The sequence below is a fragment of the Canis lupus genome, chromosome 32 (assembly GCF_003254725.2).
Source record: "Canis lupus dingo isolate Sandy chromosome 32, ASM325472v2, whole genome shotgun sequence".
Taxonomy (NCBI): Eukaryota; Metazoa; Chordata; class Mammalia; order Carnivora; family Canidae; genus Canis; species Canis lupus.
The window spans coordinates 16429694-16445660 of record NC_064274.1 but is presented as its reverse complement, the minus strand read 5'-3'; the positions used below and the strand labels follow the sequence as shown (position 1 = coordinate 16445660).

General features: G+C 34.3%; 1 protein-coding gene across 3 annotated transcripts in view; it reads right to left on the bottom strand.

The window, feature by feature from the left end:
• GRID2 (glutamate ionotropic receptor delta type subunit 2) overlaps positions 1-15967 on the bottom strand; it is a 1467015-nt gene that overhangs the window by 378180 nt on the left and 1072868 nt on the right. For all 3 annotated transcript variants that reach the window (XM_025424636.3, XM_025424645.3, XM_025424626.3), the window contains exon 9: positions 1621-1722. In XM_025424636.3, the coding sequence (XP_025280421.1) occupies positions 1621-1722 (102 nt within the window). The remainder of the gene's footprint in view (positions 1-1620; positions 1723-15967) is intronic.

Here is a 15967-nt window from a genome sequence, read left to right as displayed (position 1 = left end):
GCTTAGTGACTAAATGAGGTTAGCTTGTCTTAGAAATATGAATCTCAAAGACCAAAACAATGCACATATGTCGTTTTTACTGATGTTGTCTCCTGAGATTCAGTTAATTGCTAGAGAGGAGACTATTAATAGCTCACTGCACTTTAAACGCCTGTCTTTTTTTAATATTAGCACATCAATGCAATTCATATCCACAGCCTTGGGCACATGCAGAAGCACCACATTCACGTTATCAAGTACTCACAATTATTCACCAAAAAAGTAAAAATCTTATCGAAGTAAGAACTAGGAATAAATTATAGCATCAAAAGGGGAAATAAACTACTTATTTGAACATACTTTTATAGAAAATAACACAGATCTTTTTTAAACAATGAAATTATGTTGAGTCTACTTACTTTGTATTTAATTAAACAATGTACAAGGGGCAGCTGTTGCTGTTATAAACTTTGATATTCAATTGGCATCAATAAAAAAAAAAGGGCTGTGTTTCTTCCATCTATTAATTCTGCAATTTATTTACCCTGCAGAAAGACTTTTTCAAATTTAAAAACAAGTAGACTTTCCTGAAGAAAAATAATGTTAACAACTTTGAATGTCTTGAAACGGACAATAAAGTAGCATAAACTTAAACTCACAGAAATAGCAAGGGAGAATGCATATTTTCCTGCTTTATAGTTATTTAGACAGTAGTCATGTGAGTATTTTGCAGCTTAAAAATATTTCTATTATCACATGATCTTATATGCTGGTTAGAAGAGAAAATAATAACATAAAGAATAATGATAATAGTTACCATTTGGTTTTCTAAGTAAATGTAATTGTGAAAAGTATTTTACATGCATAATTCCATTTAATATTCACAGAATCACTAGATGGTAAGTTTCATAAAGACAGAATCATATCTATCCATTTCTTTATTCATTTCTTTTTTTTTTTTTTATGATAGTCACAGAGAGAGACAGAGAAAGAGAGACAGAGACATAGGCAGAGGGAGAAGCAGGCTCCATGCACCAGGAGCCCGACGTGGGACTCGATCCCGGGTCTCCAGGATCGCGCCCTGGGCCAAAGGCAGGCGCCAAACCGCTGCACCACCCAGGGATCTCTATTCATTTCTTTATTCATCAGTGGTCCCCAGTAATCAGCACTGAGCTTGAATACAGTTGATTCTCAATATTTATTGAACAATTGGATGATCTTTCCTTTGAAGTAGGTTCTTGCTAGACAGCATTGTTTCAGTCTGCCAATGTTCGAGTATTACTAAGTGTACTACATTTGGTCAGCTCTACCCTTGTTTGGCATGGTTACTCTTACTTATGCATACTTACAGTGAGAGAATGCCTGAGGGAGGCCTTTATTATGTATAGCATATTGAGCCTAAAATGTCTAAGAAAGTTACTGACAAAAGCACTGTTAATAAAAGTAAAGCCTTCAAAAATCTGATTCTCATCTATACAAGTTGAAGGTTGGAAAATATTGCCATTAAACATATCTTAGAAAGCATAGTCAGGATTTGTTAAAAGCTCTTTTAAAATTATAGTATCACTTAATAAAACATAAAGAAATGAAGGATAAAGTAACCTCTAGAAGCCAGAACCACAAGGCTCAGAGCAGACTTACCAGAACGGTCACCACACGTAGAACCACTCCTCGCATGTTATTCTCTAGTTTCTTGTCAGTTAGTGACCCATTCAGCCCTGTGACAGGATTCCAGCACCCAAGCTGAAAGGCAAAATAGCTTGGTCACTTTCCTGCCTGAACAACAGTCCACTCCCTAAATCTTTGGAAAAACTGTGTGATATTTCTTGGAATAACTGGTACATGAAAGGGTTCTGCGCAGGTTTTCTTTTCTAATAGTAAACAAAGCAATCAGAAAATCTATTTCTTGCTTTTCAGTATCATTTTATGGCATATTACAGCAGCCAACATGCTTTAGGAGACTCACTAAGGACATGGACTTTAAAAGGAATTATAACACACCAATAATTCAGTTCTGGTAATGCACTGAATTGGAAAGATAATAGCACATATAATTTAGTATAATATCTGTTCTTAATATATCAATTATTGCACAAGTTAGATCTTCTTATACTTTCAATGGTTTTAATTAGATACTTTTATTGGAAAAAACTACAAGATTTTTATAACAGTTATAGGGTTACTGCTTTTATTTGAGGGGAAAAAATCATGTATTTGGCTTTGTTGTTCTCAAGTATTCACAGTACATACAACAATATAATTTGCCTTTTTTGTCAGTGCTATCAATTTCCTGGGAATATTTTGGCAGCAGCCTTTCCCTTCAAGTCTTGCAATGATTCACTGCTCTTTACACTCCAAATACTGGTTTAATTTTACATCCTTATGTAGTTCTTATGTGCTGTAATAACCAGGTCTGAGGGCTACCAGTTTTAAAATCACTGCCTATAAATCACAACAGGATAAAAACTGATGACTCTCAATTCAGAAATAAGGGGGGAAAAAAAAGAGATATTGTGACTTGAGTTAGCAGATAACTCAAGTAGCAAAGCTGTAAAGAGCATGCTATAATGCACATCTTGGGAAGAAATGTCACGCTATTAATTCTGATACTAAATCCACAAGCCTTCACTTTGGGAAACCTATTCTATATTTGCATATTTTAAAAATGTAACAGACCTTTAGTCATATTTGGAGACTGTTCTGATTGACTGAATGGCTTATAGGGACACACCCAGTTACTTGTGCTGCTTCCTCCTGAAGACTGATTTATTTCTTCTTATTGCATTTTCTTTGTGGGTTCCAAAGTTGCAAGTCTCCCTCACAAATAAAAGATGTCCGTGCTTCCAATTAAAACTCAAGTTTCTCTTTGAGTCCCCAAGAGATGTTTAATTAAGGAACCTAAAATGTACCCAATATGTCTTAAGAGATGTTACAATATAAAAAAAGCCAGCTTTTTCTCTATTAAAATAATTTGGAAAGGGCCGCCAATTATAGATTTTAACTATAAAAGCATATTACATTCATTCATTGATATGTCATTCTTAGTTATCTAAAAAAGTCTAGTTAGAACTTAGATCCAATTAGTAAATCCAAATGTGTTGAAAGTCTAATTATCAGAGATATCGTAGTCCTCTTGCCCAATTTAAAATCTTAGGAAATTCTTTTGAGCTTTTGTTGTTTTCTTAGATCAACCAAAGTCCATGCCTATTACATTCCTTGATGTAGATATATATATATATATATTTTTTTTTTACTAACTTTTTCAAGAAGATTCTATTTCCTTAGACTAAATACTGGTGAAAAAAGTGAAGACCTACTACACTATCCACCTTTTACAGTTGCATTACTTAATTCTAAGCTTAATGAGTAGCTTTTAGGACATTATCTTGTTCAAGGTAAATATGGCTAAGATGCCAAAGTAAATACAAGGATTTCTTTCTTTCTTTTTCTTTTTTTTTGTCTTCCTTGGTAAATCTACAGTCAGTTTGCCTAAATAAGTGACATCTATTAATGCTGACTTGACCATAGCATTTTGGTGTATTGACTAGTCAAAATATTTACTACTGGAGTAACAATAAAACTTGCTGAGCAGTTTGTTTCAACAATGCTCTGTACATACATTTAAAAATATATAATTTCCAGCTTCTTAATTATGTCTTCCTTTAAACACAATTAAATATAATCCATGCTCTAAAAATTCTAAGGCACTGAGACATTTAGGGCTTTAAAAGAATAATAATAAAACATTTGTCTACAGACCTGAGCAGTAACTTAAACATTTATATACACATATGATGTGTACGTATTTGTTTCTTCTCACTTTAAAAAATATATTTGGCCAAATCCTCTCTCATATATATTACATCATTTTCTCCTCTGCCTGATGGTTTTTCCCATTTCTATTTTCTATCTCTCTTCACTCCCCTTTTCTTGCTATTTGACTCACATGTCCTTTGATCATAGCACTTGTAAAGTTGTTTCTGTTCATCATAACAGCAGTTGAGATTTTAGGATTGGTAATACCTTTCACTTAATTCAGTTCTTCCTATGTACAAACTCTAACAAAGTTAGCTGAATATTAGCTATGGACACCAAGAGCCAGGAATTTCAGAGACTGAATTTTGAGGTAGAGAAAGTTTAGAATACAGATGATCTAGAAATCTAGAAATAAAATATATCCACTTGTGACATATCAAAATGAGATATAACAAAGAAATCAGGGCAGCCCAAGTGGCTCAGTGGTTTAGCACTGTCTTCAGCCCAGGGTGTGATCCTGGAGATCTGGGATGGAGTCCCATGTCGGGCTCCCTACATGGAGCCTGCTTCTCCCTCTGCCTGTGTCTCTGCCTCTCTCTCTCTCTCTCTCTCTGTGTCTCATGAATAAATAAACATGATCTTTAAAACAAACAAAAACACAAAGAAATCAATCAGAAATTATAATAATACTTGTTTCTTATATTGAACAGAAGTACTTCTTTTACATTTTTTGGAATAATTTCTAAGTATTAGCCATGATACTGAGCTCCTTATACTTGATCTCATTTAAGCCTTAGAATAACTTTATAAGAATGTGTTGTTACAATCATTATTTTATAAACATAGAAACTAAGAGCTCATCTAAAGTCACATAACTACTAAGAGATGAAACTAGGATTTAAACTATTGCTTTTAAAAGTCCAGATTCAGTGCTTTCAATTGCAGTCCTGTTTTATAGCTTATGATTTTTTTTCATAAATATGATCTATTTGAGGTTGGTAGGAAATTTTTATTCCTATTTTTGGTCAAAATATTAAGGCTCAGAATTGCTAAGTAGTTGCCTCAAAATAGCAGCTCGTGAATTCATTTTGGCAAAACAATTGAAAAAGCAAATCATCATCATTTTTATAAAAAAAAATCATAACATGTACATAGTGCATAGTATTAGTCAATCCTCTGAGGTCTTTAATTATAGTAATTAGCTTATCTCTCAAAAGAATATAATGAGAAAGGCAACATTATTATCTCCATTTTACAGAAGAGGAAACTGAGGATTGAAAGGTTGTGCTCCTTTTACTGTGTTATCTTTTACCCACTTATAGAGTCAAGAGGCATTGAGTAGAATAAGGAAAGTAGAAAAATGAAATGGACAAGAGATTCTCAAAAGTATTTCTGGAAGTCTCTACTCTGTGTCACCAAATTACTAAAGATAAGTGTGGGACACATTTCATTTATCTTAAGGTCTGTTGATATTTCTCAAAATGTATACCAAATATAAATAGGGAAATAATAGCAACACAGAGAGAAAATTTTGATTATTCACATCTTTTTGAAGGATTTTTCAAGTTTTAAGATTCCTTAATTTCTGTTCATAGCCACTTATCTCCCTGAGGTTCCCTTTAAGCTTTTCTGTTTGATTGTAATAGCTTCTTCCAATAATAAGCAGTATAAATGAGTTAGGTTCACACATTCAAATTGAATTTGTATCTATAACAGGTCATATTCCTTGCAGCGTAGCAAGATTGATAGGTATAGTGTTTGATTAAAAAAAAAAAAAACCTAGAAGAATTTCATTTAAGTTCAAGTGTGAAGTTTATCTAACAACTTCTTTGGTTTCATTGTTAGAAATTCTATTAACCTGATTTCTCTGGATATGTGGAGAAGGTTGTTTCTGTCTGGTTGTGTTTTTGTTTTTGTTTCTCCACCCCCCCCCCTTTTTTTAAACAATGAAGCTAGACACTAATAAAGATAATGCACACAGAATCTTACAATGCTATCTATTCAGCTGAGCACTTTCTAAGTAAAAAATAATAAAAGTGACCTCTACAACACATAAGATTTACAGAAAGTCATACTGCTGATGGCAAAACAAGATTCACTATCTCCCATGGTCTGGCAGTCTAGGAAAAATTTGGAGGGATTAAAAAATAAAGACAAATTCAATTTCCTTTCAATTACAGTGTATCGATTTCCTATATTATTTTCTAGTTTATGGCTGAAAGTCACTTTAAAACCTTAAAAATGCTTAATGCTTTAATTGTCCCCTTCATTGAAGCTTTAGCAATAATAATCTTGTAGCTCTCTGTTAAAATCACTGTAATATCTTGTGTTCAACAAAATGGTTGATGTATTTGCATGAGGAGAGTAATATGCTCCTAACATGTGTTATGTCATTAGTAAATGACCAAGTTTTGGATATTTACCCTTTTTCTTTCAAAATCTCCTCTTTTCATTTGTGTGGGGCTTTAAAGGATGACGTTTGACTACGTTTTGCATCACGATTTTTCAGGCAGTGTTACAATGTCAAAAAAGAGCTGAACTGTTCAACTTTAATTTTACGCCTAATAGTTATACACTTTAATGACAGGAGTCAAGAGAGCTCTTAATTGAATACCAAATGGAATTCCCTACATTTATTAGCTTGTATTCATATGGAACAAAGGAAGCCTGGTTATAGTATCAAAGCTCCAGCTGCAAGACACAAAATATCCACTGCACGGCACGCTGTGTGCTGCCAGCCACTGCATTTCCTTTATTTGCTTCCTTAGCCTTCAAAGGAGAAAAAAAAGGAACAATAAGGCAAAGTAGCTGAAAGCTAACCATTTAGCAATGCACAGCATTTATTTGGTAGATATTACTTCTATAATGGGAGAGAAAATGTAAAAAGAAATACATATGGCAAATTGGCTCAGATACATGTTTTATACAGTTAAATTGGAATGCTTTTCCTTTGATATATACAGGAATGTAGTGTGTCAGTAATTCCTCCAAATATATATATATTTTTTGGTGATATTTCCACTTTTAAAACAGGTTCAACTTGTAGGACTTGCTCCCTAGGGGATGATTATTTCCTCCTAAGATTCTATTCCTAGAGCTTGGTCATTACCATGAAGTAGTTGATGTTCTTTAGATTATGTGAAATAGCCTTAGCACCTTAGGAAAAAATATCTGTGGAAAAAATTCAGAAAAAAAAAATCACCTGATTCCACTGCTTACAGCATACATTTCCCCATATTGCTGCTGAAAACAAAATTTTTGTACCATGTAACAATGTACATGTACAATAAGATGAACTTAACTGATTTTCACAAATGAAGAAGAGAAACACAAGAAGATATATATATATATATATATATATATATATATATATATAGCTTCATATATATATATATGAAAAAATAGCTCACCGATGTTTTATGCCGCCTTAATAACCACTCTCAGTTATCACCTGGCATTTAACTGATTTAATAATATTTTACCATTATTACAAGTTTTCCCTTTTATAGTTCTTCTTGGTGTAAAATTACTGTTACACTATATTTAGAGGCAATATATCAGAGTGGCTAATATCAGAAACTCTAGAATCAGACTGCTTAGGTTCAATCAAACACCTGCTCTGACAGCTGCTGGGCATGTGTGATTAGGCCTCAGTTTTCTCATCCCTCAAATGGGCACAGTAAAAGTGACTTCCTTGTAGGGTTGGTGGAATTATTAACTGACTTAATATATGTCAAATATTTAAAAGTGTTCTTGGCACATGAAGACTAAAGAAATGTTCATTATTACCATTTTTTTAAATAAAATTGGCAGTCCTATTATTTACTCAGCTTCATCATTGGGGTCACTTACTAGTTTCAGTGAGGAAGCAGGTCTCTAAAACTGTGGTTCTCAACTTTGGCTGCATATTAGAATCACCAGAAAATTTTTAAAAGTTTTGATGTACCAGCCCAAATAGAGAACAATTAAGTCCAAATCTCCAGGGATGGAATCCAGGCATCAGTAGTATTTACAGCTCTCCAGGTGATTTCAACCTATAGCCAAGATTGCAAAGTACTTCTCTAACACTTGCCTTAATACCCAGGGAGTAGGAGTTCACATAGAATGGCTACTTAACCTTTTTGAAGGAAGGCATCATTTTTACCCACTTTCTTTGCAAGAGCTAACTAGGAACACTTCCTCAAATAAGCAAGTAGTTTTATTTTTCTTGTTCTAAATAGGATGGGAGGTTAAAAACTCTGTGAGGCCAGAATGATGCCTACCTTGTCTATTCTTGTATCCGTAGCCCTTATTACAGTAGATTACAGTAGTGATATATGGGAACATGATAGGTCCCAATAAATATCTGATAAGTTAATGCATTCATTAGAATTCCTGTTGTTCTTTCTTCTCCCTCTTTTTCTCCTCCTCCTCCTTCTTCCTTTTTTTTTTTTTTTTTGTCTCTCCAGTTCAAACTGAATGAAGAAACAAAGCATCTCCTATCTGAGACAATGTCCTGTTATCATATTGTTATCAAACCCTTGCCAATTTTTGGAATTCTTCAGAGTGATTTCCTTCACCCATATTCTACTAGCTCTCCTTTTCTTTCTGATCAGATTTTTTTTCCTAGAATATTCTAGCACTTAATGATTACAACCTGATAAAAGTTTCTGGATTTTCTTCTCTTTCATTCTTTGCTCCCTCAAGATGTTTTAAAGGTAGAACCTTCATTTTAAAACCACATTAGAGTTCTTTCTTTTCTTATCCATTAAATAGATAGCCACTTAAAGTCAGGGACACCATCTTAACCATCTTTGTGTGCCCAGTGCCTTTTAGTGTTTTGCCTAAGTAAATTTTTTATTTTTTTGAAATTACAAGGTTAACATATAGTTACAAAATCTAACATAAAGTATTTCTATTGGACTGTAGATCTTTGTTCCAAAACAATCTAAAATCTGAAGTCCAGACATCTCTTTATATTCTACTACCTCTTCAATGTTTCTGCTGATTTCCCAGTCACCTCAATTATTTAAAAGATTAAAACTCATTTTTTTAAAGATTTTTAAAAAATTTTTATTTACTTATGATAGTCACACACACACAGAGAGAGAGAGAGAGAGAGAGAGAGGCAGAGACACAGGCAGAGGGAGAAGCAGGCTCCATGCACCGGGAGCCCGATGTGGGATTCGATCCCGGGTCTCCAGGATCGCGCCCTGGGCCAAACGCAGGCGCTAAACCTCTGCGTCACCCAGGGATCCCAAGGTTAAACTCATAATCAACCTCCTACCATCCATTCTTCCACTAGCCAGAAACTAGCAAATCTGATAACTGCACATATCTAATCCATTGCCAATCTGCCAATTTCATCTCAAAAACCAAACTGTCGAATCCATTTAACTCCATCTCCTTGCCACCATCGTAGCCCAAGCTAACTTCATTGCTTCTCTTTTACAATCTTCACTCTACCTGTAACAAAAATGTAAATTTAGATATAATGTCCTCTGCCTAAAATCTTTCCACAGTTTTCCATTGTTAGCAAGAGAAAGGTCAAATTTCTAATGTGGCCAACCTAGATCTGTGTGATTCATCATTTTACATTCACAATCTCATGTCACACCACATTCTTTCTCAGTGATTGAACTCCAACCACACTCATCTTCCTTCAGTTTCTTGAGTTAGACATAATCCTCCCATTGTAAGAATTTAAACATTGTTTCTCAAACATTGAGGTATACTAGAACTAATAGGAAGTGAAAAGCAGAACAAACAGACAAAAGCAATGCCAAAGCTATATGCCATGCCAATTAAATTAGAATTTCTAGGCCTGGGATCCAGGCATCAGTATATTTTAAAATTTCCAAGCAGAGCACCTGGGTGATTTAGGCAATTAATCTCGAGATCGAGCCCCATCGCCTTGGCCTCTGCATTCAGCAGGGAATCTGCTTGAGGATTCTCTGTCTCCCTCTCTGTCTGCAAGCCCACCCCACTCATACCTACTCTCTCTCTCTCTAAATTAAATAAATCTTAACAGAAAAAGTTTCCAAGATTATTTCTAAGTGTCACCAAATTTGAGAACCAATGGTTTTCATTATATAGTTTTTCTTGAATGGAAGAATCTAGACACCTGCCATTTTTCAATGAATTACTGAATCCATTCTTATTCATATTTTAGATCTCAATGTAAACATCTATAGGTTAGTGTAAACCTTCCCTGATTACCTGTCCCCACCCCCAGGTTAGCTCTTGTCCCTCCAAAGTAGTATCATGTCCCTCTCCTTCATAGATTAGCATTTATTGTACTAATTATCTGTAGGTTTCCATGAATTGAGGAAAAATTACTGCTTTTTGTCTCCCCACTATCTTCTTCAATACATAATTCCTGGCACAAAGTGGGACTTCCATTTTTATTGAATACTAAGCAAATTTAGATCATGTTTAAACAGGAAACTTCATACATCTTGCAGTGATTGTTGATTGTTTTTTAAACAATGCCTTAAATGAGGATCTCAGTAGATAGTCAAGATGCTATGCTGCCAGATACTGAATTTTTGTTTGTTTTTGGAACTGTAGATTTGCAACTTTTATTCATCCTAGGTGGAGAGAGAATAAGCTCTACATGATAAGATCAAGGAATGCTTTTCAGAAGCCTTCAATATGAAGAATGATGACATTACCTAACCCCTAGAGAGTAAAATAAGTTGTTATTTAGTCTTATCATTTGAACAATTATATAACAACAACAACAGCAGCAGCAGCAGCAATAATAGAAGTGAAACATAACCTATGATGGGTGTTTCTTACATTCCAAGACTCATTTTAAGACATGTACCTATACTATCTCACTAAAAGGAGAACCACAACATATCCATGAAATATGAAGTGCTAAAACTTTAGGGGGATAAAATGTTACCAGTCTATGAGGGGAAAGCCCTCTTCATAATGCAAAATCTTCTTGAAGAGTAGCTCCTGGTCAAAAACCTAAGAATGATTTTTTAGGCCTGAAAACAGGCTATTAGGATGGCTTTACCTGACAGGCCTATTGAAGGCAGTTCCAGTCAAGAACTCAGGTCCCTTTGGCTGGCCATGTTTTTAGTCAGTATCTGGCTGCTTAGCCCAGGAGCCACTTTACCTGGGCATTGGCCTTCCCCCAGGAGTCTCTGCTGAGAACCTACTGGTTGAAGGAGGGGGCAGCCTTGAAGATACTTACTTGTAGTCTGAGTTTATACCGAGTGCTTTTCCTAGTCTTTCCCTTCTTCCTTTCCTCCCTCCTCACCACTGCACCAGTCCGTAAAACTGCAGGGGCCTCAGGGTTTGCTCCCCATTATATGTTGATACATCTGACTCTCACCTGGTGTCATTCTGCATGAAAATAAGGGGCACTGGGGGAGCCGGAACCTTCCTTCCAACTTGCTTTTCCTAAGTGAATAAAGGCTTAATTGACTTTCATATTGGCTTGTTTTCTTAATTGACTACTCCCACATCCAGCAGCTCAGCCCTTGACATTGCTTACTTTATAGTGATGTGACAGTTCACATTTATTGGAGACTTCCTACGAGGCAGGTATTGTATCAAAGTCCTGGATATTATTTACTTTTCTGCCTTAATCCTATTAGATGGATACTATTAATTATCCTAATTTTTAACAGATGAAGAAATTGAGGATTAGAGAGATTATTGACCTGTTCCAGATTACTCAGCTCAGAAGTGAAATCATCAGGATTTGAACACAGGCAGCTTAGCACCAGAAACCACTAGGTGATTCTGACCTCAATCAACAGGATAATTTTTCAGGAAAGAATAAAGCAAAGGGCACATGGACAGTTCCAATGGTGTTTGAGTGCTCATCTCCTAAGAATTGCTCTATTTGTGTTTTAGGGTCCTCGAAAAACTAGAATTTATTTGCATACCCTCTTTTCTTTGCCTCAACTATTCAAGTTGGGTTTCTGTCATATGGAACCAAAAGATTTATAGCTAATTACATGGAAGTTGTGCTAGGTTTTGTGAATTTACTCTATAACTACGTCAATGTAGAAAAAGGAAGATATTTTTGAAGAAGTGGGCAAAAAGTAAAGAACATTGGATTAGGTGTTTGAAGACCTAGTTTTTATTTCAAATAAGGGATCAGTGTAAATAAATTCTAAACTCTTTTCTCACAACTATTAGTGATTAGGTCTATTTCATGGATAGTTTCTTATAATATGAGCAAAGCAAACTCCAGTATATATATAAAGCCAACAAGGATTACTGATAAAAGGGACACTCATAGAACCATTTGTATTGACCTATTAAAATACAACTTCCACAAAGGCAGATGTTTTTGCCTGTTTTATTTACTGATGGATACCAAGCACCTATATAGTTCACAAATAATAAATATTTATCGATTGAATGAATGGGTCTTATTTTTCTCAAAGAGTAAATTAAATCTCAGTTGCCTAGAGGACTTTGTGGTATGTGGGTTTTATCTCAAGGTAAGAAATAAATCAGCTAATTCTCATAAAATCCTGTCTAGCTTTGTGATTCTATAATTGTTTAATATGACTGGATTCATACCAAGAGTCATTCCTGTGATGAACAAGAGAGGATTACTCATTTAAATTTTCCAAATAACTCTGACCAAAAACAGTACAATCAGCCATTGCAATCAGTTGGTCTGATGCTAAGGCTGACACAATAGTATTGTCTAGGTAACCGTGTAATTCTTCCTTTCTGGTTCTCTCTTTATCAGATGCCTGTGCTTATGCTCAAAATGAGAATGGAGTGCTGGGGTTTCATGGATAACTGTGATTCATAAAATGATTGACTATGCCTCTGAGCATTCTTACTAGCTTTGAAAGTAATTGTTATTTCATTGCAAAATATTATAAACATTTATGCAATTGAGACTCCCATAAATTAGGCATGTTTAGAAATGCTAGCATACTTCAAAAAAGAGTTCTTTATGGATTTACATATTTTTCTAATTATTCTTTTTAAATTAATGATCCTAAATACTTTCCCCACATACACTTCCACTGGTAATTATTAGCTATAATTGCACATGCACGGTAAGGATGAGGAAGGGCAGGGGTATTATTTGGAAGAGGTTAGGACTAACTGATCACAATAAGCTGCAAGAGATTTAGCCATAAATAATCAAGTGGACTTTGATGCAATAGTGAGCATAGGTTAAATACATTATTTTCCCATCACTCAGCATTTATAATCAAGAAGACATTTATTAAATACCTGCTGTGCTAGTGTGATGGGATACAAGGATGAATAGAAAATTATCTTTCACCTCCAAGAATTTATCTGTTTGAAATGACAAGGCAGAAACTTTTTATAAAGAAAAAAAGTATGGCAAATTCCCCTAGGCAGTATGTTACTAATTCCTAAAGGACTGGCATACATAAAAGTACTCGATATTTAAAGAAGAGAGATATCCATGAGAAAGGATCCAATCTCATCAAAGAAAATGATTTTAAAAAGTGGACCATTGTGTAGTAGACTGTCTGCAAGATGGCCACAGATAATTCGTCTGTGCCTATGCTTGCATACCAATCTTTCATCAAGACATAGAGTCCAAACAAACAAACAAACAAAAAAACAAAACAAAACAAAACAAAAGACATAGAGTCCATTTCTGTTCTCTTGAATCTTAGTTAGCTCTGTGGCTTGCTTTTACCAGTAAAATTAGGCAGAGGGGATGATATATGATTTCTGGGCCTGAGACTTAGATCTTACAGTGTTTTCTCCTTTTTGGAAGCCAACAACCAAGTAAAAAAAAAAAAGGTAGGCTGGAAGACTGAATAATGAGAGACTATGCAGAAAGAAAAAGGAGTCACATGAATGAAAACTATGGGACCTTAGCCAACACCCAGCATTAATGCCCCAGACATGTGATTTGATATCATCTTGAATCCCTTGTTTCCGATTGAGCCATCCCAGTCAACACCACATGGAGCAATCTTTCCTGGATACTAGACCTACTGAATCCTTAAAAATAAAATTTCTGTTTTAAGCCAGTAAATTTTAGGGTGTTTTGTTTTGCAGTAATAAATTATTGAAACACATGGCTTAGGGACAGTTAATCACCACCTTTGCTTCTGAAATTGACTAGACACCTAAGGTTTCTAGAAGGCAGTAGGAAGTCATATATATATGTGTGTATTTTTCAATTCTAATTTGAGGAAACTTAAATAAAAAGATATATATATCTTAAAGAAACTTAAAGAAAAAGATATATATATATATATATATCTTTTTCTTTTTATCATAAAGCTTTTTTTTTCATAAAGCTTTTTTTTTTTTTAAGTTTCTCTACTATAATTCAGAGAGGCATTTCTGTATGCACTTTCATCTTTGCATTACCTGATTGAAACACTTTCAAAATTAACTATACTTTGGAAATTAGGGCAAATTAGATCATGATTTGTTTTCTATGGCTGCTGCAACAACTGCAAAACCAGTAGATTAAAAGAACAGAAATTTGTTTTCTCATAGTTCCAGAGGAGAGACCTGAAACCAAGGCTTGGCAGGGTCATGTCCTCTTGAAAGGCACTTAGGGAAGAATCTTTCCTTGCTTCTTTCAGCTTCTTGTGGCTCCAGGTATTCCTTGGCTTATGGTTGTTTAACTGGCAGCTCTGTCTCTCTTCACATGACCATCTCCTTTTCTCTGTTCTATTAAATCTCTTTCTACCTTCCTCCATAAGAATATTTATTGGATTTATGACTGACCTGGATAATTCATGATGACATCATCTCAAAATCCTTATCTTAATTATATCTGCAAAGACCTTTTCCCCAAATAAGGTCACATTAGTAGGTTCCAGGGGTTAGTCTGTGGATATACTTGTGTTTGGGGGGGGGGGGGCAGGGGAGGAATTAATCTCTACAGATCACAGTTCATAAATTCTCATTTTAGTATCAAACTTTTTATCAAGCCACTTTGGTTAAAACACAATCTCTTTAGGGAAAAGAAGTAGTTTTATGAGATCCATATACACCTGGGACAATTGATTTTTCTACATATACTGATCCATTTAAGTTTCCTCAAATTAGAATTGAAAAAGCACTTGCCAAATAGTGATGAGTTTGCTCTTGCTGCATTTCTCAATTTGATCTTCTGTGGTAGTTATTATCTGAGGCATTATTCTAAGTTTTAGTCACTCACTTGCCTAAGTCCTCCAAGAATTTTGTGCTCCTTGATGGTTGGAATAGCTTTTTATTCATTATAAGATCTCTAGAACTTTTGTGCCACTAACATATAGTATATAAGCAATAAATGGTTGTGATCTAAAATATCTTTTTTGTTGTTCTCCATACATTGTCTGCAGTTTAATGGATGTATGAATGTACTTATATTAGCCCTTAGACATATCTGGATACATTTCAAAAATACCTTTTATTTACTATAGATAAAAACAGTAGGAAGAGATCTCTCACTTCTTTCTTCCAATCTATGTTTGGCTTCCTAAAGCTAACTGTAGAAAGTGGAAGCTATTTTGAAAATTTATTAAAATCTAAATTCAATTTTAAGAAGTAACAATTTGGTTATACTAAGAATTACTTTATGGATTCAAACAACTGAAATTTTCAAAATCAAATATACAGAAAATATTCAGATTTAAAATTTTGTCCAAGATATGAATTTTTTGAAAAAAAATGTTTATAATAGTTATTGTATCTTCCAATCATGGAAAGCTTATTGTGCTATTTACATTTATTAATTCATTTAATCTTGATCAACAAGCCCTCTGGGTTATAAACAATTAGGTTAAGCTTATAAAATTACTGAAATTTACTTTTTTTGACCTGAAAACTGAAATTACATATGTGGGACTAATAGATGTAGAAAATTTAGTCTTAGAGTCTATTCTTTTTCATTTAACACACAAGCAATCAGAAGATTATTCTTTTTTTCCAAAATGTTTTTTAAATGCAAGGTTATTGTAGAAAGTAAAATAGAAACTGGATTTTGAGATTTATTTTGTTTCTTGCAAAGCTGTTTTCTAATCCAGAGGGAAAAGACTCTTGAAACACTTCAAACATCTCAATCCTCAAAAGTGTTATTACAATGTTTTATTCCATCTAACAGCTGGATTGAACATATTTTGAAATATATTTGGGACAGGAGGGCATAAAATGACAAGCACTATTGTGTGAAGTCTAAATTTATTGAACTGAATACTATCAGAGAACCACCTGGACAGGTTAGCACAGGTGACTAGAATATTGTGCTAATGAGAGTAGCATCAAAGTTTAATACTCA